Source organism: Neodiprion pinetum, chromosome 1 (assembly GCF_021155775.2).
Source record: "Neodiprion pinetum isolate iyNeoPine1 chromosome 1, iyNeoPine1.2, whole genome shotgun sequence".
Lineage (NCBI taxonomy): Eukaryota > Metazoa > Arthropoda > Insecta > Hymenoptera > Diprionidae > Neodiprion > Neodiprion pinetum.
This window is the reverse complement of record NC_060232.1, coordinates 6,241,209-6,266,132: the sequence shown is the minus strand read 5'-3', so window position 1 is coordinate 6,266,132 and position 24,924 is coordinate 6,241,209. Positions and strand designations below refer to the sequence as shown.

Sequence of the window (24,924 nt, the reverse complement as noted above, 5' to 3'; positions counted from 1 at the left end):
ATTATCTCTACAGGATGTGCAGTAAGATTGCATATTCAGTATTGTAAGACTGATTGGATAGCAGGCGGGATGTGCTGTTAACCGTAATGGTAAATGTGATTGTCGATAGCTGGCAAATATACACAAATTGATATTCACTTTAATTAAATATATCTATATACATTATAGGTACATCCTGGTATATAAATTGAATTACTGTACAACAGTAGAGTTAAAACACTTTCAATACTGTTCACAAAAATACATGATACAAATGAGTTACAATTATGTAAACATACAACATTCATTTACAACCGTACACAGGATGAGCTTGCAATTAGGACAATGTATTTTGCTAATGTTCGTTTTTTGCCTCGTTCCACACAGCCCCTGGGATAGTTTTATTATATGTACTATTGAAAAACATGACAATATTTAACACTTTTATATTGTAATCACATTAATTCTTTCACTATTTTCTTTTTCTTTTTCTTTTTTAATTTCAATTTCAACATCATCAACTAGCATTACTTGCGTTGCAAGTTTTTTATCTGCCTATATCAGTGATCTTGATGGACAAATTTGTTGTTGATGAAATTTCTCAAGTAATTAACAATATTGTTTCTTTCGCAAAGTATTAGCAAGTAAACGTCACGATAGAACGCTGGCATTGAAAATTAATGCTGTATACTTAAAAATAATGTAAATTAATGCTGTATACTTAAAAATAATGTAAATTAATGTTACATACTTAAAAATAATGTTTGTTCCATTATATTAACGTGACGACTCCGTTGAAGTACGCTTTCATTGTTCATTTACTAAAATAAAATCATCTCAAATTGCCCGAAAGTAAATTAAATCTGTACAATTTAATTAAAAATCACATTTTCTTAATACTGTTTGAAATAAATGTTGAACATTATAATAGGTTGAAAGCGAGTACAAATTTTCGTACTAAACTTTGTGCAAATAATACGTAACTCGAAATCAGCTGCGTAAGTAAGATTAAGAAACTGACCTTTCATATATGTTATAAATATTACAACTACAAGTGAGTAATTTAATATGAACGTTGAGATAACCGTAGTTAAAAATATCGTATAAAACGTCCAAGAATTTTTATTCCGATTTCTGTTCAAGAAATTTTTATTTAACAGCTACGGTGAATTTTCACTAGTGAAAACCGTCAATTTTCTATTGACAATTCAAAGCTCTACATGGCTCTACCGATCCACCTAATTGTATCTAATTAAATTTTATACAGTTTTGATGGATTTTGGTCGGTTTTTTTAAAAGATTCTTTTAACCAGGCCGACTTTTTTGAATGTATAGATTACAATGAATGAATCAAATAACGTATCAGTTCTTCCGAAAGTTACACTATAACTAAATATTTACAATGATAACCATTTTCAGTACTGTCCTTATCGTTAGAAGCACTGTTGTAACAAAATTATAATTAATCAATTTTACACTTAGCATTATTTACAGAAAATCCGTAATTTGAATGATTAAGAAATGCAGTAACAGTATAAAACTAAATTCACAAGTTCATTCAAATATGTTTTCAAGCAGCATGTGAATCTTATGATAAATGTAATTTAAACTGGGATTTTCATCTTAAAAATATATTGAGTTGATCCCTGTTTTTAGTATCTATCGGAGAGTACCATCCAGTAATTCAGTAATTTATAAGAACTTATTTAGAGTAAACGCATTCTGCATATTCAATTTCGTACTTTCCCAGAGCTAAGGACAGAATCTCTTAAATTGCAAACACCTTTTCTCTCTGCCTCAAAGTACGTGTTAAAAGTTTTAGTGATGGTTAAAAGTTCAAAAATTCACTAGCGAAAGTAAATTAAAATCAGGATGAGTTAACTGGCCTCGTTGTTGTACGATACCGTCCAATTCTACGTATATTTAACAGGGACCTTATTGTACATTCTAATGTAAAAGCAAGAATTTAGAACACTTATAATAACTTTGATAGAAAAAACCTTAAACGGAATATTGCACTTATCCAATGTCTGTAACAACAATTTTTTCTCATTTAATGTATTGGTTATTATTTACAATTCAAGTAGTGACTAATAAATCTGCCTCATTCTTCAATTGAAGTATATAATTTAATGCATTTATAAGAGGTGCCCTAAATTTGTACTCGGCGAAAAAATAAAAATTCTTAAAATTGTAAGTAATTGAAATACATTCTGTCATTCTCAACATTATTTATGCGGAGCGTGGTAGATGGCTGTTTATTAGATGTATCGAATCTTTTCACATGCGATTTACACCGAGTAGTTGAACAATACGAAACAATCAGTTCTGTCAACAATAACAAATGTTACACAAGATGATTATCAATATGTATATTTTTTTTGTATTTTTTTTTAAAACTTTTTTTAGTTTTGCTTTGTTCACATGTATGAATTGGAAAACAGTAACGGAGTTAACCACATAAAAATATCAGTCTCCCCTGATATCGTGTGCTGTATTACATTGATACAAATATAATTGTTCGTTATACCTTTAATTTTGTTGGCTTTGTCAAACGAGTAACTTTAGTAAATACTTTTTCCTATGCATCGAAAACTGTGTGTATTAATTCAAATTGGAAACTTTTTACATCAGTTTTTTCCATCATTGAATCCATTAAGCAATATGCTTTTGTAAGAATGAATGTTATTTATGCTAATTTTTACATCAACGCCTTTGTGAAGAGAAGATCTCTGTGCTTGGTACGTATGTGGGAGCGTAACGTGTCAATTCGGCTGTACGTGGCTGGACAGTAAGGGCACAGTGATCGTTGAGCCGTGTGGATATGGAAATGATGCCATCGGTTGGTTACCTGTTTCCCGCATGCTCTGCAGCGCCAGAGAGTTGGACTGCTCACGGATACAGCGAACATCTCGTGATAAGTAAGTCCAGCCGTAATGGTTGGGAGTGGACCTGAAAACCCCCAACTTTCTAATGTATTTTTGTTCATCAATCTATTAGTAATTTTACTCTTTCGAAAATTTCACCTCACAGAATACAGATAATACCATGTGAAGAGAAAAATATTTTTATATATATATATATGTATATGCATTTCAGAAAACTCATTCAGTTTTACACCATGCACAGTTTTATCTCACTTACATCACTGCCGAACACACCATTCAAACAAATCGATTCTCTCATATTCACGGTCATTCATATTTTACAATTGTAGCATCGATTTTTATGCATCGCAAGCGTGAAAGAATACCGCTGGAACTATAGGTACATACATGCCAACAAGTATTGACGATTTATTCAATTAATTGAATACAATTTTTCTATCTTAATTTTTATTTTACTCAATGTAAAAATGGAAGTAAGATGGTCGTGAATCTTACGTTTGAAGAATGATCTCACTCATGTCAACTTTTACACTAATTCCGGTTGATAATAGAAAAAAAATCAATATTTATTACAAAGAAGTCTTTACATTATTTTTGAATGCTTTTGAATATAAATATATTACATATCATTAGAGCCTCTATGTTCCTTTCACAATCAGTCACTACACGTTTACATTCCACTTAATGCGGATTATTAACATGGAATGAGAATATAATAACTTAATAGCATAACACTAACAGTATAAAATCAACTTATGATAAATAAGTTTATACTATGTTATTGCTGCTAAGAAAGAGCCTAGCTTAACAATTTTATCAGTCTGATTTTTTTCTATAACGCGCACAACTGTGAAAGAAGATGGCATATTGTAAAAAAACGTTAGTATTATGCAATACTAATGATATTATCCACCTAGTTCCCTACTAACAATGATCGGTGAATTGGAATAAAATATTCTTTGGTACACCAAATCAATTAAATTAAACGACTTGCGTTGATTATTACAATATAAACATGCTACTGCAGAAAACATCAAAATTAGTCATCTTGTAGGGTGGAAATAATTTTCCCCAAATAATTTTTCTTCCTTCTATTTGATCGATTTGATCACGTTAATTACGTTTAGCGCCAAATGCTTGAGTTTTCGAAATCAGTTAAAACGCAGGTTCATAAGTTGGGCACTTTTATCACACTTGAAGCATTCGAATTTAACTAGAAATGAATCTTTTCACAACTGAAAATATATAATAGATATGGAAATATAATACGTGCCATAAATACTTTGAGTAAAAGGCGAAAGACTTAATTCTGAATTCGAATATTTCCTGACGTCACAAAGTATCTAATTCGAAATATGTCAAAACGATTGTATACAATTGAGTAAGTTAAATTATACAACCTACGTTTAGATTAATCTTGTGAACGTTAGAACTTCTGCAATATATATGTATATATATATGCAAAGTTAGATTATATAACTTGCCTTATAATTCCTTAATCTCAATATGAAATAATATGCGCTCGGTGCCCTACTTGTTTTTCTTAATTTGCTCCCAGGCTAATTGTTAGGAGGTAGTAGAAACATGGAGAAGATATGTTCTCTGTTGTGAAAGAAGTTCCTTGCTAGCTTGATTGAATTAATATAGCTGAAAGTATTTTCGATGTTATTGTACGTGAGCATGTTTGGCACGTGTGTGTGTCAGCAAAGTGTCGCTACGCGTATAAACAGCTGGGCATAGCTGACAAGCATATTTCCCTGGATAATGAACGTAGTAATGGTTTCGCACGTTAGTAACGACCTTACCACACAAGGAACATCGTCTCCTCTCGTCTGAGTTACTCACTCTCTCAAATATCTGAGATATCCTCCAGTTTTTAAGCTCTGAAACAATAGAAAAGTCAGTGTGAAATTTTCATACAGTTAGCAGGATAATGGGCGTATCAGATTTGTCATTACCTATACTTATATTCCATTCATACTTGCATGTTCTTCAAAACGGCACATTTCTAAGAACAAAAATCATGGCATGGCATTGTTCTTTCGTAAAAATGAATCACACAAAAGCCATCTTGGTACTTGTAGATGATTTTTATTGATACTTGTTATCATTACAAACTTATAAATAATCCTCACCAATCTATTCAGTACTGACTAAATTGATACGGAAGACTTAAGTTATTTAAAGAAGAAAAATATTAACACAGACCTACGAAGAAAGTGTCAGACGAGAAGCGACTCTTCGAAGGTTTGTGCTAATATTTCATGTATTATTTGGTACTTGCAGAGTATAAATAATCTACAGCTTTAATGCTTCGTCCTAACGTGCAATTTTAAATGATCAAATCTCGAGTAAATTTTATTGCATATAGGACAAGTGAACTGTACTGGATTATGAAACTGATTATGATGCCATTTGTTGCGAACCGTTTTGCCACACGTTGTACAGACGTAGAGGGTGGGAGCGTCTGTGTAAGGTTTGGGGAGCTTGAAAAACAACTGCGTTTGGTCAGCAACGCGTAGATACGAGCCGGTCACCCTTCTCCCCAGCCCTGCAAGCAATACTTTTACAAAATCGTCTGGGGTCCGAATCCACAATATCGCATAGATAAAACACACTTTAAATCTTAATTAACTATACTACCTATTGAATGATTTGAAAAAAAAAAGTTTTAGATCAATTGTAAACGCATTAGATCTACAAGAGCTGGAAAATAAAACAAACCGTTAACACACAATTATGTTTAATCAAAAAATTAGTAGAAATACATTAAATGCACATGTGGTTAATTTTTTTTCATCCATATTATCTACATTATAATTAAAATGTATAATGTATAATATAACATAAGAATTATGTTAGAATAATAATAATATATATATATATTTTTTAAAAAATATATATATATATTTTTTTGTAATAAAATCGGTTATTCTTAGTTTAATATATTTTATCTGCATGGTCAGAAATATGTGCCTATTGTACGTTTCGAGCCAAAGTTATATAATGATTTATGTATAGTAAAACGATGTTCGTTATTCTGTTATATGTAATAAAAGATTTGATAAATGGTTTAAGGTTTACTAGGGTATGGTACAATAGTATAAATGTAGCGTAGTAGCTCCAAACTTTCAGCAGTTCGTTTATGTTATGTGTAGTGCCGCAGTGTGCCGCTGCTGCTGTCAAATTGCAATACAGCACGTGTCCGGTAAGTAACTGTAATTGTCATTGATTTTTAATAGAAGGCGACAGAGTAATTTTTAGACATAAATAAACGAACGAAAAAAATAAGTATGAAAAAAAACAAAAAAAAAAAAAATTCAAGTAAAGATTCGTTTCTGCTACTGCGTTAGAAAATGCAAATATGGTCTCGGCAAATGATTATTCAGATTAAGAAATGTTCCATGGAACACAGAAGAAATCAAACAATTCGTTCTGATATTGCAGTAACAGATTTTCAATGAAAATTCTTTTGCGCCGTGGAATAGTCCTAGACGCGAGATATACAACTTCCCCGAAAATAACATAATAATTGTATATATATATATATATATAATAATATGAAGATATATTATAATTAATTGTAATTTGTATATATTATTATATAAAGAGATATTAATAATAGTATTTTTTTTTTTTTTATTTAATATAATAATGTACAAGGAGCTAGGTGTTATCACTCAACAAGATGTCTACGCATTAAAATGAAACATTAACGTACCCTTATCCTATCAGCTAAGCCTAGTCCCTAGGTTACACCTATCCTATTTAACTACACTCATAATGTTCTCTTGCACAGCCATAGTTTCTTTTTCTTCGCACTATCGTAGCTTGTCTTGTGGTAATTCAATTTTAATCCGTCATTAACTATTTAACATCTTTCTACCTAGGTAATACTCTCTTTCCTTACGTTCCCCTTCCCATTTCCCCCGACCCCTGTCGTAGTATCACATTTCCTATGTACACAAAACGCTAATAATTTCAAATTTCAAGAACTCGACGAGCCTCTGCTCGGTTCCTTTCTTGTATTTTTAGTTTTTTTTTTCTTCTCCTTTTTTTTTACTTTGACAATTGAAAACTTAATATAGTTATTGAGAAATAACCCCTCGCTCCATACTATCGCAATATTGCACGATTTCTTTAAATTCTTCTCAATTTCAATAAGGTGTTAGCACCAATCTATTATATCACAATGTTCCACTCCACACCACGCAGTTGTAAATATATAAATACCTATATGTAGTAGTAATTTTAATCAATAAGAAGTTTCAATAACAGCCAAGGAGCCTGCGATAGTGCAAGCTGTTTGTTTTGTGAAATCTGTGCCGAGTATTTTTTGAAAAACATTAATTTCCTTTAAATTTAAACCTTCGAAGTTAACATTACGGGAAAATGAATTATGAATCGTTCGAGCGAACTATCTCAAGTGATTTTTCGTTGCGAAAAAGTTATGAACTTCAGATAGTACTGACGAGTGCTGACAAATAAATCGCAGTGACATGTATGTAGTATGAAACATAATCTTTGTTTTTTCTTATTAGTTTTTCTTTCCTCGCGAGAAAAAAATATCAAACAAACAACATATGGATCAGAATAAGTGGTTAATTCTTCGTTATTCCAGGGAAAAAAAAAAAAAAAAATTAGAAAAAAATAATATAATAACAATAATAATAAATTCATTTTAGCTAAACACCCGGCGGATATTTGGTAAGCTGAAGTATGAGCTACTGTAGAACATCTACAGCCTTGTATTCGATCGTATCTTTGAAAGAATAATAAAGAACCAGCGGCTGGTCTGCCAGGGGTAGGCCTACGGTGCACCTTGACATTTTTCACTGTTAATAAATTAATATGTGTAGCTGTATACATGCTCTCATCAAACAGTAATAGAATATATAAAATCATAAAACAGTAAAACAATATTAAATAAATTATCAATATATTATTATACTTAATAATCTGCATAATATATTAATATTCTAGATATATATTAAATTATAGGTATGTGTGTAGCCGTAACTATGCAAAGTGCTATTTTTAGAGAACATGATAGAATAATCGAGAAACAAAACAGAAAAAAAAGAGAGAGAAAAAAGAAACATATCGAAGGTAAGATAAATAGTTACAGACCAGTTTTAACATGGCCCTTTGAATAGCTATTCGACTGTGTATTTGTCATCGTTACAATATAGGTCGTTATATGATACGTGTTTTGATGTGAATAGAAAAAAAAAAAAAAACTAAAAAAAAAAAACAAAACGGGAAGAATAGGATTGCACCTCAACCAATTAAATATCAATGTGCAATGATGTTGTGAATATCTAACCACCCCTTGGATAAATTGTGTTTTAACGTTACTATCTCCAACCAATGTAGAATATAACAGTAGATTATATAAAGTATAAAATATAGTACTATAAATCATCCAATACAATAATAATAAAAATTTTTTTTTTTTCTTGCCTACAGATTTAAGTCCCAATCGTGGAATGTCTCATAATTTCCACTATTTGCTGCATTATAGTTTGCGGTGTGCAGTTTTATCATTATATAGACTTTAGGTGTTTTGTAACAAGTAACGTTTTGTAGTCAAAGTTCATATTAGAGAAAAAGAAATTAGTTTTCTTTACAGACATATTAGTTATTTTATGCTATTTTCATTATTTTTTTTCCTTTTTTTTTTTTATACATATCAAAATTGGCGACATGTAGGACAGAATTTTCGTTGTGGATTAGTAATTTCATTTTTTTTTTTTTTTTTTCCGTCTTTACATTTAGGGTGTAGTATATGTATTTTTAATATTGCTATTGAATGGAAATTATTGTTTCACAATCTAATATGAAATTCAACTAAAAACTTTCAACAACTAGATGACTTCACCCTGCAAATCGAATGAATTAGTTTATACGATTTTATTTTTTAATATTATTATTATTGTTTTTTTTTCATCGTTTTCCGTCATTTTATTTAATATTAATAATTTTTTTTCCTGGCTGCCAACTTGCCAATGCTACTCAGCAGCAACTAAGGGAGGAATTGGCACCACATTTGCTCCCAATTATGTATAGTTTTCAATTGCCATGACTTTTGGACCAAAACTAAGGCTGCCCTCCTTGTCCTATACATTGTCCTTAGATCTTACCTCAACAATTAATTGTGTTTTTTTTTCCACTATTTTTTTTTTTTTGTAAGCGTAGAACCTATAATTTGGTGTTCAAAATGATGAAACAATCTTTTTTTTCCTAGAGCGTCTAGGAAAGAGTGTTCATACTATCATTGTTCGCAGCGAGTGCCAAGGAACCAGCCATGAAATCATTAAGATCAATCTTTCTCGCTTCGGGATGTTTAAATTTAAAATGTGTGCGCAAATTGTCACTACGAGTATACGTGGCACGACAGAGAGGGCACTCAAACCTGCCAGGGAAGTGGACGTGGTAGTGGTTCCTGATGTGCGTCACCACCTTGCCGCACAGCTTGCACCTGTGAAGGTTGCAGCCGCCTGGCACCCGGTCAAACGTCAGCCGCATGTGCCAGGCTTTTGAACCTGCAACATCAACACAAGACAAGTCACTCAATTGCACCTTCCCCACCTATGCTCGCTAGATTTTTTTTTTTTTTTTTCCCTTATACTGCATTGATCTAGTCTATTACTCATTTATGCGGACGAGCCAACTGTTACCTCTGAATTAACGATATGTTATAATTGAAAACAACAAAGATATGTACAGAAAAAAAAACGACCGACAGTATCCTGTTGCATTCAACAAAGTTCTCTCAAATTATTCCCTGCGTAATGTCAATGGTTCGATTGTGAAAAAATTATCGTCAACATGGCGATTGAAGCTGGTTGAATTCTATGGGTATTATCCATAGGAATAATATTGCTTGTACAAAATAGTATGTAACATCTTTCGCAACAGTGACGATGTCAATGAATTTATGTGTCGAGCACTGTCGCATAAATGCAATGTCAATTAAACTAGATCAATTGTCCTGATTAATGTAGACCTGATACATAAGTTAGTTTAGCCACTGATCATTTGTGGTATCGTAACCTGAAGTAATACTTATTATTCATGACAGCACACTAAATCTCGGTAGTTGACATCTTGATTATTTTGAATGGTAACAGTTTATATTCATATACATAAATGTATGCATATATACACGCGCACACACACACACACATGTATATATATATATACATTATGTATAAATATATACACGTATATGTATGTATAGGTGTATGTTTATATATATATATATATATATAAACATACGTATATATACACACACAAAATTGGGAACGATAAGAGTACCTTTGTTAAAGTAGGATCCTTTTGTTAGATTTATTAGATTTTCATTAAGTGTCAGTTGCATGTAATTACTTGTGAGAGCGACAGATAGGGAAGAGATAGAATAGAAAGATAGACGGGGGAATACATTGTTATAAAATGATGATTGTTATTTTCATTTGATTTAAAATCAGAAAGATCGGCTTGTAATACCTAACTATTGGGAACACGTAATTCAGTTTTTATCAAACCCTTCCGTCCTTTACCGCCCCCTCCCATCCCCGACCTTCCACCCCACCAACAAAGACATACCTGTTATATAAAGTAAAATTATCATTTATTTCACAAATATCAAGTACAAAAATATTACAATTTACATTATAATATTCTATCGTCTAAACATTAATAGCTAAATATAAATTATGGCTTCAAAAGCAAAAAGTTAAATACTTAACGAACTATGTAATCTGTATGGCACATGAGGGGTACAATAATGATTAATGCGTATTGGAGATTCTCTCATTGAATACAAGCTACTATGTTGTAGACTGAAATACCTCCTATATGGAATATAATATTAGATCTATTAGGTGCACATACTAGCAAAAAAAATATGCTGCCTCGTGTCACACTCGTTTCTACAGTTTTCAATTCACGTCCGGTGAAACATGTATAAATCATACATAATGGGTCGAAATTCGAAAACCTCGACAAAATACTAGCTGACCGTTGAAGGGGGGCAAAAGAGGTACCTTAACAGGTAACAATGGGGGTTTTCTTAACTTGAACCTACAAGTTAGCATTTGGTAAGACTATGCTCATCGACGCCAAGTATAAGTGGTGATCTATGTTCGAGGCGGGCGAAATAGCGTTTAACAGCACAGAAAGTGTAAATGAAATTGGTGTCTTCCTGACATGTTGCGCAAAGATCACGAGAATAGTATTATAGATGGACTGATATTAGTGCATACGCCTTTGGTTAATACGCAAACAAGCATCGAGATATAAACGACATACTTGTATTACTTACGAAGCTAGAATAATGCTCTAAGCGAAAAAATTTGTCAAATAATTAATTTGCGAGTTATTTATTCTACATAAATGACGAATGTTTACTTCTAATGTGTGCCTTAAGATTGTCACTTCGAGTGAATACAGTATTGCAAAATGGACACTGGCAATTCTGCGATTGATGGGATCGAATGTGGTGCCAACGATTACTGACTGATTTGCCGCATTGCCGACAGCTGTATAATTGAGGACTGGATTCACCGGGTATTGGAATGAACATGTTATACCCGTTAGTTGCCTCTGGCCCTCTCATTACCCATGTATCCCGGGGTCGCGAGGGAGGAGGCATCCAGCAGGAAAGCCGGAGCTCCGTTGGTTGAGTTAGAGGGGAAATCCCCTCCTCTCTCTTCAGTGAGACATCACTGGCCAACACTGGAACAGAGAGAGAGAGAGAAGGAGAGATCCCCCTTAGCCCTTGACAACACATAATCTTTACAATCTCACCACTCACATTCACTTCCATCAATCATTCACTTACTTATTCGATATCCTTGACCTTCTTATCGAGTAGCGATTCTCAATTAACGTTAATATTCCTTAAATCAAATTTAGTCACACACATAGCTTAATTATCTATAATATTAAAATATACTTTAGGATTATTGGGAATACTAGGACCTATGTCTTGTGAGTACGATTCAATGTCCGTTTTGCCAATGTCAGTCTTAAGAAATACCTTTCTACTCAACTTTTTCGTCTTATAAATTTCTTTCCTATCCCTGCCGTTGATATCAAATAGCCAAAAATATTTTTCTTGGATTCCATAAATATTGTTCTAAAGGTAGTCTTGCTCAGGGCAAACATATAGTTGCGTGACAATGTCCTAGTATTCGCGTATAATAAGAATGAAAAAAAGTACAGTAAAATTGAACAGCAATTTAGGAAATGTATTAATTGTTGCCCAGCAAAATTCTCCGAATTTTTAATAATCTTTGACAAAATAATTCGAATATGTGAAATTTAACTCAGCCAAAGAATGTGTTGCTACTAACTATTTGTATGTTGGGATGTTTACGTTTAATGTGATCCTTTAGATTATCTAATCTTGTCCTATGACAGCCACACATTGGGCAGACATAGTTCCCTGGATTATGCGTCAAATAATGATTCCGTAGATTCGATACGATTCTCCCACATATTTTACATTTACTCGTATATGTATGCGGTAGTTTTTCATAAAAATCAGACACATTTACTTTCTCTATATCCGATATCGGCACACTTTCAATGCTTGGAGGAGTAAAAAATGTCGAATCTGTAAATAGAGAAAAGCGAGGGTAAAAATGACCATCTAAATAGAAGAGATTTGCGAAGGAACGTACTTGATCAGACATGCATTTATCTAGGTATGTACTGTTATGAATTATATGTATTAAAGATTACATATTGATTAGTCTTGTACTAAAAGGCACCACAAGAAAGCCTAAAAACCTGTTTACATTAGCCCATGGGCTTGAGACTAGTTACAATGACTTAATTGAGCCACAATAATAATGACTCTAAATTCATATTCAGTCTTCGACGTTTTTCACAACCTTTTCGTATAATACTGTTTCCCTAAATAAATCACTAAAATGGCAATTACAACAATGGCAAATATATATTAATTATGAGAGGGATGGGCTGAGGGAGGGGAGGGTCTTTTGGATTCTGGGAAGGGAATATAATATCGTGTACGTGAGTCTTTAAATTGTATATAAATATATATGTATATATTATTTTTATTTTATTTCGTTCAGTTTTTTTCTTTTAGCGATTAGGTATTGATGCCTTGTATTTAGGTGAGATAGTCCGCGTTATCTTTTCCTAAAAAATGTTTCGTATCCAAAGGCATGAACGGCGAGGGATGATTTCCCTCTCGAATTCCATGTTTCAGCTTAATATGTCTCTTTAGATTGTCGGATCTGGTCAATGATATCAAGCATATGCGACACTGATATTTGTCAGGGTTATGTGATTTCATGTGCTTTTTAACGTTGGCCACAGTTTTTCCACACATCTTACAACATTCCAAACCAAGGTGTGTGTCTATTTTATAATTGTCATATTTTACGTCCTTTTCTTTTTTGCTAGTTCCTGTCGATCCTGGAATACAAGATCCCTTTTGAATCTTTAATATAACATTACAATTGAATCTAACAAAGTCCAGGCTCTACAATTATTTATTATTATTATTATCAATATTATTATTATCACTTGTTTCAAGTATAGAAATACATTTAATCAATTGAAACAACATACCGAACCTACTTTAGCAAATATATTATATAAGCACACACCTACTTGTAAAGGTAAATTAAAAAAGAATACCAAATAGCAATACTTTTATGCTTACGTTTCTCAAACATCGTAAATTGCCAACTGACGACGTCATTTCATCTTCGGCTCTTCTACTTATTTCACACACTACAATTGTCAAGACTGTTGCTAAATAGAACGCAAACGCATCACGACAGTGAATATACATTTTTTTTTTTTTTTATTCTGTATCGTTCAGCTTTTTTTTTCATTTTTTTTTTTTTTTTTCTGCACTCGCATTTTAAAAAACGCATTTCATCCTTGAAATCGACAGTGTCAAATGGTAACACCATGCAGCAGCAAATGAACAGCATATAAGATATGAGAATGATGATCGAGTTCGCTAGGTACTTGTTGTAGACACGGTAAGGAATGCAAGAGAGTAGAATACAGACATGCACCGAAAACCCCAATTTATACCGAAGTATCAAGTCAGCAATTGATCTCTGCATACATACATCCACGCACACATCACACGAACCTACTGCATAGACACGCACACATTCCTATGTCTTCAGGTACAGGAGGTTGTTTCAAAGGATCTATTACACATTGCAACATCTTCAACGTCGCGGTAAAGACCAAGCGTAAGAAACTATTTTCATCAAACAACAATATAATCAATGATAGTATTCTATTCAAGGAAGTATTGTATAAGTATCGACATATGCTGACAGATGCAACTTTCGTAGATACAAAAATCATAAATACCAAAGTGAGTAAAGTAAAAAAAAAAAAAGATAAAAACAAAACTGATTGCCGGTTATAATGATCAACAGCACTGTAATTCTTTATTTCAACTTAATATTTACATTTCTTCGAAAGTTGTCTATCAAAATATGAGGAGACTTACATAATCCTTCGATGAGAAAGAAACAAGTAAACAGGTTATACTCTTGCTTTCCTCCTTTCGTAGCGCTGGGTCTCCTTGAACGCTTGAAAATGGAGTGGTTAGATACCTTCGAAGAACACCTTGTACTCGTATTCGACACAGCAGTAATCAACAGAATCATCAAACTTACTTAGCAACCCACACACTATATCGAAATTTCGCAAGTATGGTCCATTTGCTTATAGTTTTAACAAACGAAAATTGTTAGGTGCTGTCATGATAACACACTTGCATAATTCTAATACACTGAATCAGCAAATGCACAATACCATCACCACAATACTAAAGTTTACACAATAACCTGGATCCTATAATATACATTTGGCTACTCACGTCATTCGAAATCGAGGGATACTTTTACATTATATCATATTATTTGGAAGTTTAATTTTAGTAAACATGCATAGTAGTCCCACGATTTCTTTTCATCTAACATATTTCCCATCAACCAGCTACCGAATAAATCATATAACAAATATCCAAATAAAATCCAGTCTCGTACATGTAAATTCTGTCGTAGTAAACAGATATAATAAATATCAGATAATCTACGCAATAAGAGAAAACCGTCACAGAAATAAGATCTGATTTTTCAGAGCCAATTGAGTTGTTAAATTTCGTAACTGATATAAATAAAACATAAAATCTAAGGTTTAAAGTTCTTTTACAACGTTTCCTCAAAGTTGTACACACGAGTTTTTGTAAATTTTATTCAAGTATAATTAATGCATACTACCGGGTAAAATGTGTGTTATCAAATATTTTACTCATTGAGTTTCTCTGAGAAAGGGATTTGCTTTTCATTAATAGCGTAGGAAATATGTTAGATCATGATAAAATGTTATTTTAATGAGTTCAGATCTTACCATCAAGTCCGTCAAGAATTTCATGTGGGTTGTGGTGTTCAGATGGTTCTGTTCCTGGTACGCCGTCATTGAGGGTACCTGTGGTTGGCCCTCCATCCTCTCCTAAGAGACTTACAGGATGTCCCTGTGCATGACAATGAGGCAATTATTTAGTGTCATATTGAAAATGGCTGTTACTATTTAGGGTATATAAACAGCTTGAATTTTCTTGCAACTATTGTTACAAGGATCTTTACCGATGGTGGAATTGATGCCAATCATTGTTCAGCCAATGTATAATACCCATTTCTTATATTCAGCATTATACTTTTGATAAGACATGACAAATTTTTCTGTGGATGTAATAAAATTCTTGCTATTGTTTGACGAAAATGAAAAAAACCTAGTCAGGAGTTGGTGGTGTTTGGAAAAATTTTCTGTATTATAATAATAATTCAATTATTAAAATGCTTTTTATCCAGTGAACAATAATTACATGTGGATAATGATACTGTTCAACAATAGTAACAAATAAAAAAATAAACATTTTTTTTATATAAAAATGCCATATTAATTATTAACATAATCGTGACATTATTATAAATTAAGCATAATTTCAACAGTTCAAAAAATATAATAAAAACTTTAATAACTTGCCCCCATATAAACATTTTTTCTTATTTCATGATAATTATATGTTATAAAAATATTTCTGGAAGGCGTCTATTCAGATTTATATTGAAAATCGAAATTCGGTGGTCCACGCGAAGCATGGAATCACCTTGGGTGTTTTGTCTGAGCACCTTTGCGAGATATTCACAGTATGTCTTGGCACGTAAGCAAATATCTGAGTAATGATTTAATGAAATAAATGTTGACTCTGCAGTACTGATAAGTTCCAATTTCCGTATGACATCTACTTTAAATCCCAGATCAATGAATGTCTTAAGATACTTTTACGTAGCTTTACTGTACACTGCAACAATAATATCACAAAAATTTCTAAAAATAGATTTGATATTCAAGAAATTATTTTTATTGTTACCAAGAGTACTTGTATTAAACTGACTAATGCACTCTCGTTGAGATATTAGTAGAAAATATTTAGATCTACAAGAAGTCAAAATGACAGAGCGTGCTGGATCATACATCACAATATTGGAAAATACTACAATATATTTTAGCTACAGAGCGCGTCGCAATAAAATTAAAACAAAGACCCAACCAATATCATATTGATATCTACACAATTTAGTAATGGTGTGTCTTTAACCTGAGTTTTCATAACAAATACATTAAAAATTTTTCATAAAACGTAACAAATAATATCCTATTAAAATTATGAAGCCGCTCGAGCCATAGTTAGGAATGTTAATGGATATGAGGAAATTTGTATTATCGACATATTTAGCTGGTTATTTCACGTGACGATAATAGTAATCAGCCTTCGATTCCGCCTCTTTTGCAACGCATAAATTGTGTGCCTTACATTTGTCGTGATGATTGATAATCTCGAGCCTAAAATTTCCATTCCCAGCTGCGAAGGATGTACGAATTTCTGGAATAGTTTCGCTCCACTTTCTGCAATACTTGCAATACATTGTATGCAATTTCTCATCGTACTGTAACCAATGAAATATTTCCAACCAGCCTGGCCTAAATTTGCCTACTCGTCTCCCTGAATGAGAACGAAATAACAATTCGCTTGGACTTGACCGAGGCATTAACAATTCCCGTCGCAGGATATCTGAACCAAAATTCATTACAGAATTAAAATCATCCTGCGATTTAGTGCTTACTGGGCTAACTTGTGAAGCAAAATTGTGAGATTGCTTAGGCTCAGCTTTTATCGCGTAACGAGACTTAATCGGATAAGATTGTTCATGGGGTGATACATAATTTTTCGTCATTTTTTCTTTCTTTCCATGGTTACTGAATAGGGCTTCTGGCGCTCTGACTGAAAGGTAGCCCCCAGCCATGATGGCTGTTTTGAGCGAGACATGCTTCAGAAGGAAGTTACGATTGCTAGGATCAACTTGCGCGTTCTGACCATCCATGGTATTCTCACTCTTCCCATCACTTTGAACCTCCCACGCCATATTAGTCTGTCAACAGAGAAGGAAAGGACATGTGTTTAATAAACACATCTAATACTTTGAAATTTTTTTTGCAAAGAAAGAAAAGTTTTTTTTTTTCTTTTCTGAACTTAACAATCCCTTCCTTCAAATGTTTCATTTGACCAATGTAAGAATCGGCAATTAGCGGGCACATTATTTGTGCCTAGATAGATTTTCATTCAGGAAACAGTAACGAAACCATGTATTGAATGATAAACGCACCTTTAATTGAATGATAAAAATTGATAAAAAAAAAAGCAATTGAAATTGTAAGTACATATCTAAAAGAGAAGTTCTTTCCTTGGAGCAACATTATAACATTTAAACATATATTTATGCTCTGCACACCCATGAACAATCTCGTATTAGCTGAAATCATACAATCGTATCCATGTATAGATGTCTCAGAATAATAATAATTTCCTTGCAGTTTAGAGAACAAACGAATACTTGAATAAACCCTCAAATGATAGTAACTGCTTAATCCAACATAAGTGAGCCATGTACAGTTGTTTTATCATGAAAATGCCAAGATTTCTCGCAATTGATGGAGTATAATATATTGCACTAGAAATATTTACCATCCGTACAAAGTATCTGAATAGAGAGTGGACTTTTGTGATTAAACAGTCTGTGCCCTCACTCGAGAATACTGATCTTTTCACTTCGCGATTCACTTGGCGATCGATTAATGCGATGTACTTTTCTCAATTCTACACACAATGGCCATATGAACGGATTCGTATGGCGTTGCAAAAGAGCTGAATGTAAATTTTACGATTCTGCTACGAATAGAATGGTTTTGAAAAAAATTGCGAGTGAATAAAAACTTCTAACTCTAGTTCGCCCAACTGCTCTTTGATTCTAAAATATTCATTCGGTAATGGTTTATAGTCTAACTCTTCGAAGGAAAAGAGGTACTACCTCATCTATAATAAAAATGAACTTTCTGTATCGTTTGACTAAAGTCTAATAAATGTCAAATAATAATTTTTGCAACCTGAATCCCACGCATCCGTGTTCAGGCTTCTTCGCCATAACTGTGCAATACGAATTATTGCACGAAATTATTATAAGGCCTGGTGAATGTCAGTACAAAATTATGTTAATGATATTCGCTAACAGAAAACTTGTACGACATGCACGTGACATGCAAATGTTCGCTTTAAAGGTTTATTAAAAAATCAAATAACCTGTTCAATATTGAGATTGAGCATTTTAACAACGTGTCAAATCTGGATTTAACATTAAGGCATCGCACGATGAAATACGTGAAACGATGGCAAGGAAAATCAGCTGTAAAGTTCAGGCGATAAGCACTCTTGCATCAAGTATAACAATATTTATTAATGGGAATGCGTTTTAATGCTGAATATGAGTTGTTGAGTTCATAGCAAGGGAGAATAGTGAAATGAAATACAATTTCCATAAGAGTTTCAAATATCAAACTGCTCGAACATTTTCAATTGTTGGAAAAGTTTCATAGTCTTGAGGAAAACAATAATGAAATTTAGCATTGGTATCGCTCTTAACAACATACGCCTTTTAACTGATGATAGTAATGAAAAATGCAACAAACAAACATTATTACTTACGGGAAGTGTGATGTTTTCGGGAAATTCAGATAGGTGGTGATCAATTTCTTGTTTTATAGGAGGCTGAGGCTGAGACGACGGAGTGATGGGTCTTCCACCATCCTCCACATCACTCCCCATTGTATTATTTAATTTCGGAATTATCGGGGGACTTGATTTGTAACTACATTGAGACGAAGTCTGAAATTGAAAAACTTGCTGCATTAATCGAGTTTCTTTGCAATTGACAGCAGGTTTGAAGAAATAGACAAACGTATTAGAATCGCTACTTTTGACATATACTTGTCCCGAAGGTTCCAGCTTGTTTTTTACATTTCACCTAGTTTCGACAAATGAAGATAGTTTTTTTAACAAATCAATTCATTGGCATCAAATGTCGATATAAAAATATTAGGGTAATTTGAAAAAATTTTCATTTCATACTCATACTAGCCAAATAATATAATAGAGAATATTTTCACGCATGTGAATATATTTTAACTAATCTTATCTGAAGAGTAGCACTAAGACATAAATAATGAGGTAATTTGAAATTACATAAGATTTCGTTCATTTCAATTTTTTATATTTTTTTTTTATTACAACTTCAAGCAGATGTGATGAAAGGCAAAAGTTCAATACCAGATATAGCATAGATACGCGCATTGATTTGATGTCGCTATCAAAAGTTGCAGGAAATACCTTCTGGTTGTACAATTATTTCGGTATTTAATCAAATTGAATTCAAGAATAGATTTTTCAAAAATTATATTCATATAATTTTCAATTAGTCAATTTTTAGAAAATTTTAAAAGTAACTTCATTCGTTGTCTGATTTTTTATTAAACTTAAGCAGATAATCTTATCATATGTGGCCAATGGTTAATGTTACACGTGGCTCAATGATTTTAAAACTGTGCCAATCATGTTTGCACAAGATCGAAGATCCGAAACGAAGAATTGAGTACAAGCATATGGAATTTTCACTGCAAATATTACATGTTTGCTACTTCGCACTCGAATCATGAATTTAAATTAAATAAAAAAAAAAAGTATCTTGCAGAATAAAAATAGTACCTTTTCTATATTATTCATCATATTTGTAGGTTTTTTTGTTTTTTTTTTTTTCAATCTATTGTTTCGTGCGTAGTAAAATCAAACCTTTAATCAGCTTCAAACTGAATTTATTATGTTGAAAAAGCAAAATGAATAAGAAATAAAATATCAACAACATTGACTTACTTGAGAATCAGACAAAAATCTTTCGCTCGGAGGCCCGGTGAGAGAGACATCGTAATTTGTAGAAATCTTTCGTTTCCTTTTTTCTGGATGGGATTGAAGATTCGGCGATTCGGTGTGCCTCGTACTGGTCTGGGTCTCGGGTTCGGGCGATGGACTTTTTTCTTCAGTTTTATTATTTACACTATTATCAGTGAGTCCCCTAATTTGCAAAGCTTCCGCAGTCTTGAGGAACATCGGTAACAAATGTTGACTAACATTAACTTCGCCCTTGTACATGAAGTGCAGCAAAGCCTTCATCTCCGTGTCGTTAACATCCTTTAGAAATATTATCGGATGAGGATGAGTGTTCTGTAGAAATATGTTCTCAAAGTACGGACTACACGCCGATAGTATAGTTTGGTGGGCTTTAAAAGTTTCGCCTACGCAGGCCAACGTAACGTCGCAGAGCGCTTCGCGTGCGAGTAAAGAGCTTAAGACGTCTGTCAGGTTGGCAGGATGGTTGTTCCACCGGAGGCAATACTGTTGGTCCATGTTGTCTATCTCCAGTCCCAACCCTACAATCAAACTAACTGCGCTAAACTTCCTTGCCCTGCTTCTGTTTGTTTGTTGTTTTTTTTTTCTGTTTCTTTCTTTAGAGAGAAAAAAAAAGAGAGAAACACAAGATAAAACAACAATCCAAGAAAAAAAAGGAAGAATTTGGTTTATGTATGTACTTAGTATGTGTACAGAGTCTTTGGTGGAAAAAACAAGACAGAGAAAAAAGATGAAACCAAGCGACTTATCCAGTCAACCCTTGCACTCTGTAGTATCAATACTAAAAACTAGAAAAACTCGATAGCCACTCACTCCACAATATCTAGTTCTTCCACACTGTGCAAACGTGCCACATTGCAATATAACTGTAAAACCCTTCAGGGTTCAGGAAATTACTACACGTGTCAAAAACATTTTTGCAACTCGACCTCGAGTTTACGCGGTACGCGATTGCGAATTCCTTCAAATGCCACTAGTCAGCCTATCGACGAGGTTAGAGTGGAAATTGCGTCGCAATATACACCACCCACAAATATGTTAATTCGTATATTTCGGAGTAAATGTTTTCGACAATGTCACTATTCGCGAAGCTTGGTCGCCATTGTCGCCAGTGCATTTCTGGTACGCTCATTCGCGAAAAATTTTTGATTCGTATTGTCGTTTTCAACTATACGCCGTGTACAGATAAGACATTTATGTTACGAATACGTGTATGCGGTAGAGGCAATTCCAGTTGTGTATTAAGAAATATCGAAGGTTTGTTGATATACGGAGAATTACTCACCTTTTGCAAACTTTTTGCCATTACAACGCCACCCGACCCTTAACATCCACTGCCATATCAATCTACTAATGCCTACGGCCTTATTTTTAAAATACTTTTGACCTTCGTGCATCTGCCGAACCAGCCAGTGGAAAGGGCGCTAAAATTCAAACGCCGCATTTGACGCGACATCCCGATTCGTGACAACGAGTCGTCAGAGTTTTTACGGGACATTATCGATTTGTATCCCGTTTCTTTTTATTGTTTAATAAATATATCCTCGCATCATTTCTCTTTGTATTTCCACCGTTTGAACGTGGGATTAATGATTTAGAGTAATTTAACAACGTACTCGGGATTCATATCAACTTCAATTCGTACAATTTCAGGTATTAATTAATCAATAATTCAATTTCAAGTAAATAATCTTCTGATCTTCGTTGATGATCTTCGTTGTTGATCTCTTCCGTGATGAGTTATCGTTAAATTAAATTACAGAATATTATTGTATAACTTTCAACAATCTTTTTTCAATAATATACACGTTGCGCTGAATATATTTTCAGTATGTATCTTCCAACGTGACTTGTTGAAAATAATATTCAGGTTGAGATATATTTTTGTTTTCATATATTTTTTTTTTTTTTTCCATCAACGATATCTTTTGAGCAAGATATCATAACCCAGTGAAAATGATGCGACAGTTGCGAAATACACGTGCAAACACAAATTCCATTAAAACATACAAATTGTATGTTGTATAGGTATTGAAATTTACGTAAATAGGAAAAATTCGATAGTCACATGAATATGACCTAAACGTCAATTGCAAAATCGAACAATGGGTGAAAATGTTTACTTTTTTCTGTCTTTTCTTTCGTTTCGTTCGAAGAATACTTCTGACACTGCAGGTTAAAGAAACCGTAGATCGATGTCCAGCGTTCCGGGACTCAAAATTGTCTCGAAAAACTAGTATATGTAAACATTTATATGCATAATAAAGTAAGCAACGCACGCCGTTTGCGAAGAGCGCATTGTTACCTGGTTTACTCAAATTCATGGACATGAAATTTTTGGCGGCCGGTTAAAGCCGCGACCCTTTTATGATGAACGCCGGTCTTGAAATTGGCGGCAACCTGGTTGTCGTACTGGAAACCCTCTTCAGTGTTGAATCTTCCGTGATGATTTAATTTTTTTATTAAAAAATTTGTTTTTTTTTTTTTAATTCTAAAAGAAATTGTTCATACGAAATATTTATTTATCAACAAATGTCGCACTATTTGATTTCGCAGTTCTTTTCACAATTTTACATTATCAATATTAACATAAATTTATCGCGTTATTGTCGGGTTCCCGTTACGATAGATATTATTTTTGTTTTGAAAGAACGACGCAATCGGCATAACTACAACAATAACTATTATTATGATTATTAATTGATTACATCACTCGAACAAAACTCGACCCGTACCGCATTTAAAATACTACGATCATGAAATTCGAAAATTAGGGCTTGCTCAAATAACAGCCAGGATCACAAGCCTCGGCTGTATGCGATAACGATCGTGAATAAAATTTGAAATTCGGTGCACGTAGACATGGTGATGCACTTGCGGATAAACTTGGTAAAATGAGTGAGTGCAAGCTCTGGAAGTCGGGCAGGGTGCGTCGGGCAGAGTATATCCGGATATCGGTTGATACGCGACGGACGGGGTTGCGCACGAAGTGCACGCCGCGGAATGATGCAGGGATGTGTTGGCTGCAGCCGCACATCCCCTCTAATGAATGCACCAGGCATGTGCGAAGGATTTTATGTCCACCACCTCCACCGCGGCCGCCACCCTCCGGCCCACCCGGCCGAACCAACCCCTACCAGCACGGCACCTTATTATATACATATATTATATATATTTCAAGAATGTTTCGTTTCAGAAGTCGATCATCGCACTGCATATCACGACACGCAATGAAAATATTTCTGCAACATAACAGAAGCGTACAAATTATGTAAACGTGCTCGGAATATATGTTAGAAATATATTTGTACAAATTTTTGAGAGAGCTTATCCGAACATTTCAAAATCTTCCGGATATTGTATAAAAATTTGACATCCTGCCTATTTTTGGCGATATCTTTCGAACGTTTCATACGTTACACCGCGATTCAAATATCTCGTACATATATGTGTATGTATGTATATGTATCGAAAGTTGTGGCAATTTTACACTGTATTTTAAATATTTTGCCAGTTATTCCAGAACGTTTTGAACGCGTTTATATACATAGCGACATATAGGCATGTAGTTGAGAAAAATTTCAAAAATAATATGACAAATTTTTTGTCAAACCTCTCATGTTTCTCAAATGTTTTCGAAATATTACGCGCCGTGGGAACGATCTGCCGATCCAAAATTAAAGCGCCAACAATGATCTAACTCTCGACGGATTCCACCAGTTGTATCCCTACGCTCTACGCCCTGCGATCTGAACTCGAGCAGAAAATCTAGCGCCGGTAAACGATCATATGTATATAGCACGTTATACACCCCTCGCAACGCCCTAGCCGCCGCCGTTGCCTTGGTACGTAGTTGTTGCCTTGGTAGCTGCCCGTGACGTTACGAGGTGTTCGGCTAAGTGAAGCTTGAATCTCCCGCAAAAGCTCGCGGCGCTCGTGCTGCGTGCAGCTGTTCGAAACGCCGGCCGTCCTAACCTAAAATCATGAAGTTTCGAACCCCGCGCATCGCTTTGCGCATCCGATCGTGTCTTCGTGTTTGATTGTGGTCGAAGAGGGTGGAGGGGATGTCTGTAACAAAAGGGTGAGCTGTGCCCGTCATCGCGCGATATGCGACCCTTCAAACACGCCCTGCTGTCTGAGGTCGGGTTGATTATTGATGCATAATTATACGATTGAGTAAATTACCGCGATTGTCGGTTTTAGGGTAACCCTTGAACGGATCATTACAGTTGACTTTCCATTCTTCGTAGAAGAATTTTGACGTTGTGTAGAATCGGGTCTATTCTGCATCCTGGACTTGTAGATTCTATTACCTACGAAGTTATACGTTCTGCAAACAACCGCCGATTTTACCATATTACCGACAGAGCAGGCAAGCTTTTTTACAAAATTTTGTAGCAAACGTCAGGTAATTCATGTTCTGTTCGGAGATAGGCTAAACTTGGTTTAAACTTCGATAAACGTTGGAGGAATCGGGCCTAAGCATCAAGAGAACGGATTCAAACCCCACGGGCACCTGTATATCATTTACGTATATATCCCCCGTTATACACACATCGACGTCGGTCGACTTTTGCCGAAACTGATCCTGCAACAGTTGATCTTCAGTCACGCTTCTAGTGTTATATACCTAAGTATTGCATAGGAGATTGGTACATGCCTTCATGTTCACGTTTACAGTGCGTTCCT

General features: G+C 34.0%; 1 protein-coding gene across 15 annotated transcripts; it reads right to left on the bottom strand.

Moving 5' to 3' along the window:
* Nucleotides 1–135: 135 nt before the first annotated feature.
* LOC124212234 (longitudinals lacking protein, isoforms H/M/V) lies at nucleotides 136–23,292 on the bottom strand. 15 transcript variants are annotated; one of them, XM_046612176.2, is made up of 6 exons: nucleotides 21,521–22,513; nucleotides 20,203–20,831; nucleotides 18,982–19,161; nucleotides 15,291–15,414; nucleotides 9,283–9,412; nucleotides 5,235–5,418 (listed from the first exon to the last, which is right to left on the bottom strand). In XM_046612176.2, the coding sequence occupies exons 1-6, from the start codon at nucleotides 21,630–21,632 to the stop codon at nucleotides 5,376–5,378; spliced, it is 1,218 nt and encodes a 405-aa protein (XP_046468132.1). In that variant the 5' UTR covers nucleotides 21,633–22,513; the 3' UTR covers nucleotides 5,235–5,375. The 15 variants fall into 15 exon arrangements, with proteins under 15 accessions (XP_046468113.1, XP_046468121.1, XP_046468117.1 ...); XM_046612157.2 differs by lacking the exons at nucleotides 5,235–5,418; nucleotides 9,283–9,412 and adding an exon at nucleotides 136–2,931 and having other exon boundaries at nucleotides 21,521–22,515; XM_046612165.2 differs by lacking the exons at nucleotides 5,235–5,418; nucleotides 9,283–9,412 and adding an exon at nucleotides 3,242–4,750 and having other exon boundaries at nucleotides 21,521–22,515.
* Between the last annotated feature and the right edge of the window lie 1,632 nt (nucleotides 23,293–24,924).

What these genes read in the sequence shown, in the direction of transcription:
- LOC124212234 (XM_046612114.2), bottom strand. Translation starts at nt 21,632, where the DNA reads ATGCACGAAGGTCAAAAGTATTTTAAAAATAAGGCCGTAGGCATTAGT. An exon ending in TGGCAAAAAGTTTGCAAAAG is followed by an intron (nt 20,832 to 21,520) that starts GTGAGTAATTCT and finishes TTCTCTCTAAAG; the next exon opens with AAAGAAACAGAAAAAAAAAA. An exon ending in CCGAAAACATCACACTTCCC is followed by an intron (nt 17,375 to 18,981) that starts GTAAGTAATAAT and finishes CTCTGTTGACAG; the next exon opens with ACTAATATGGCGTGGGAGGT.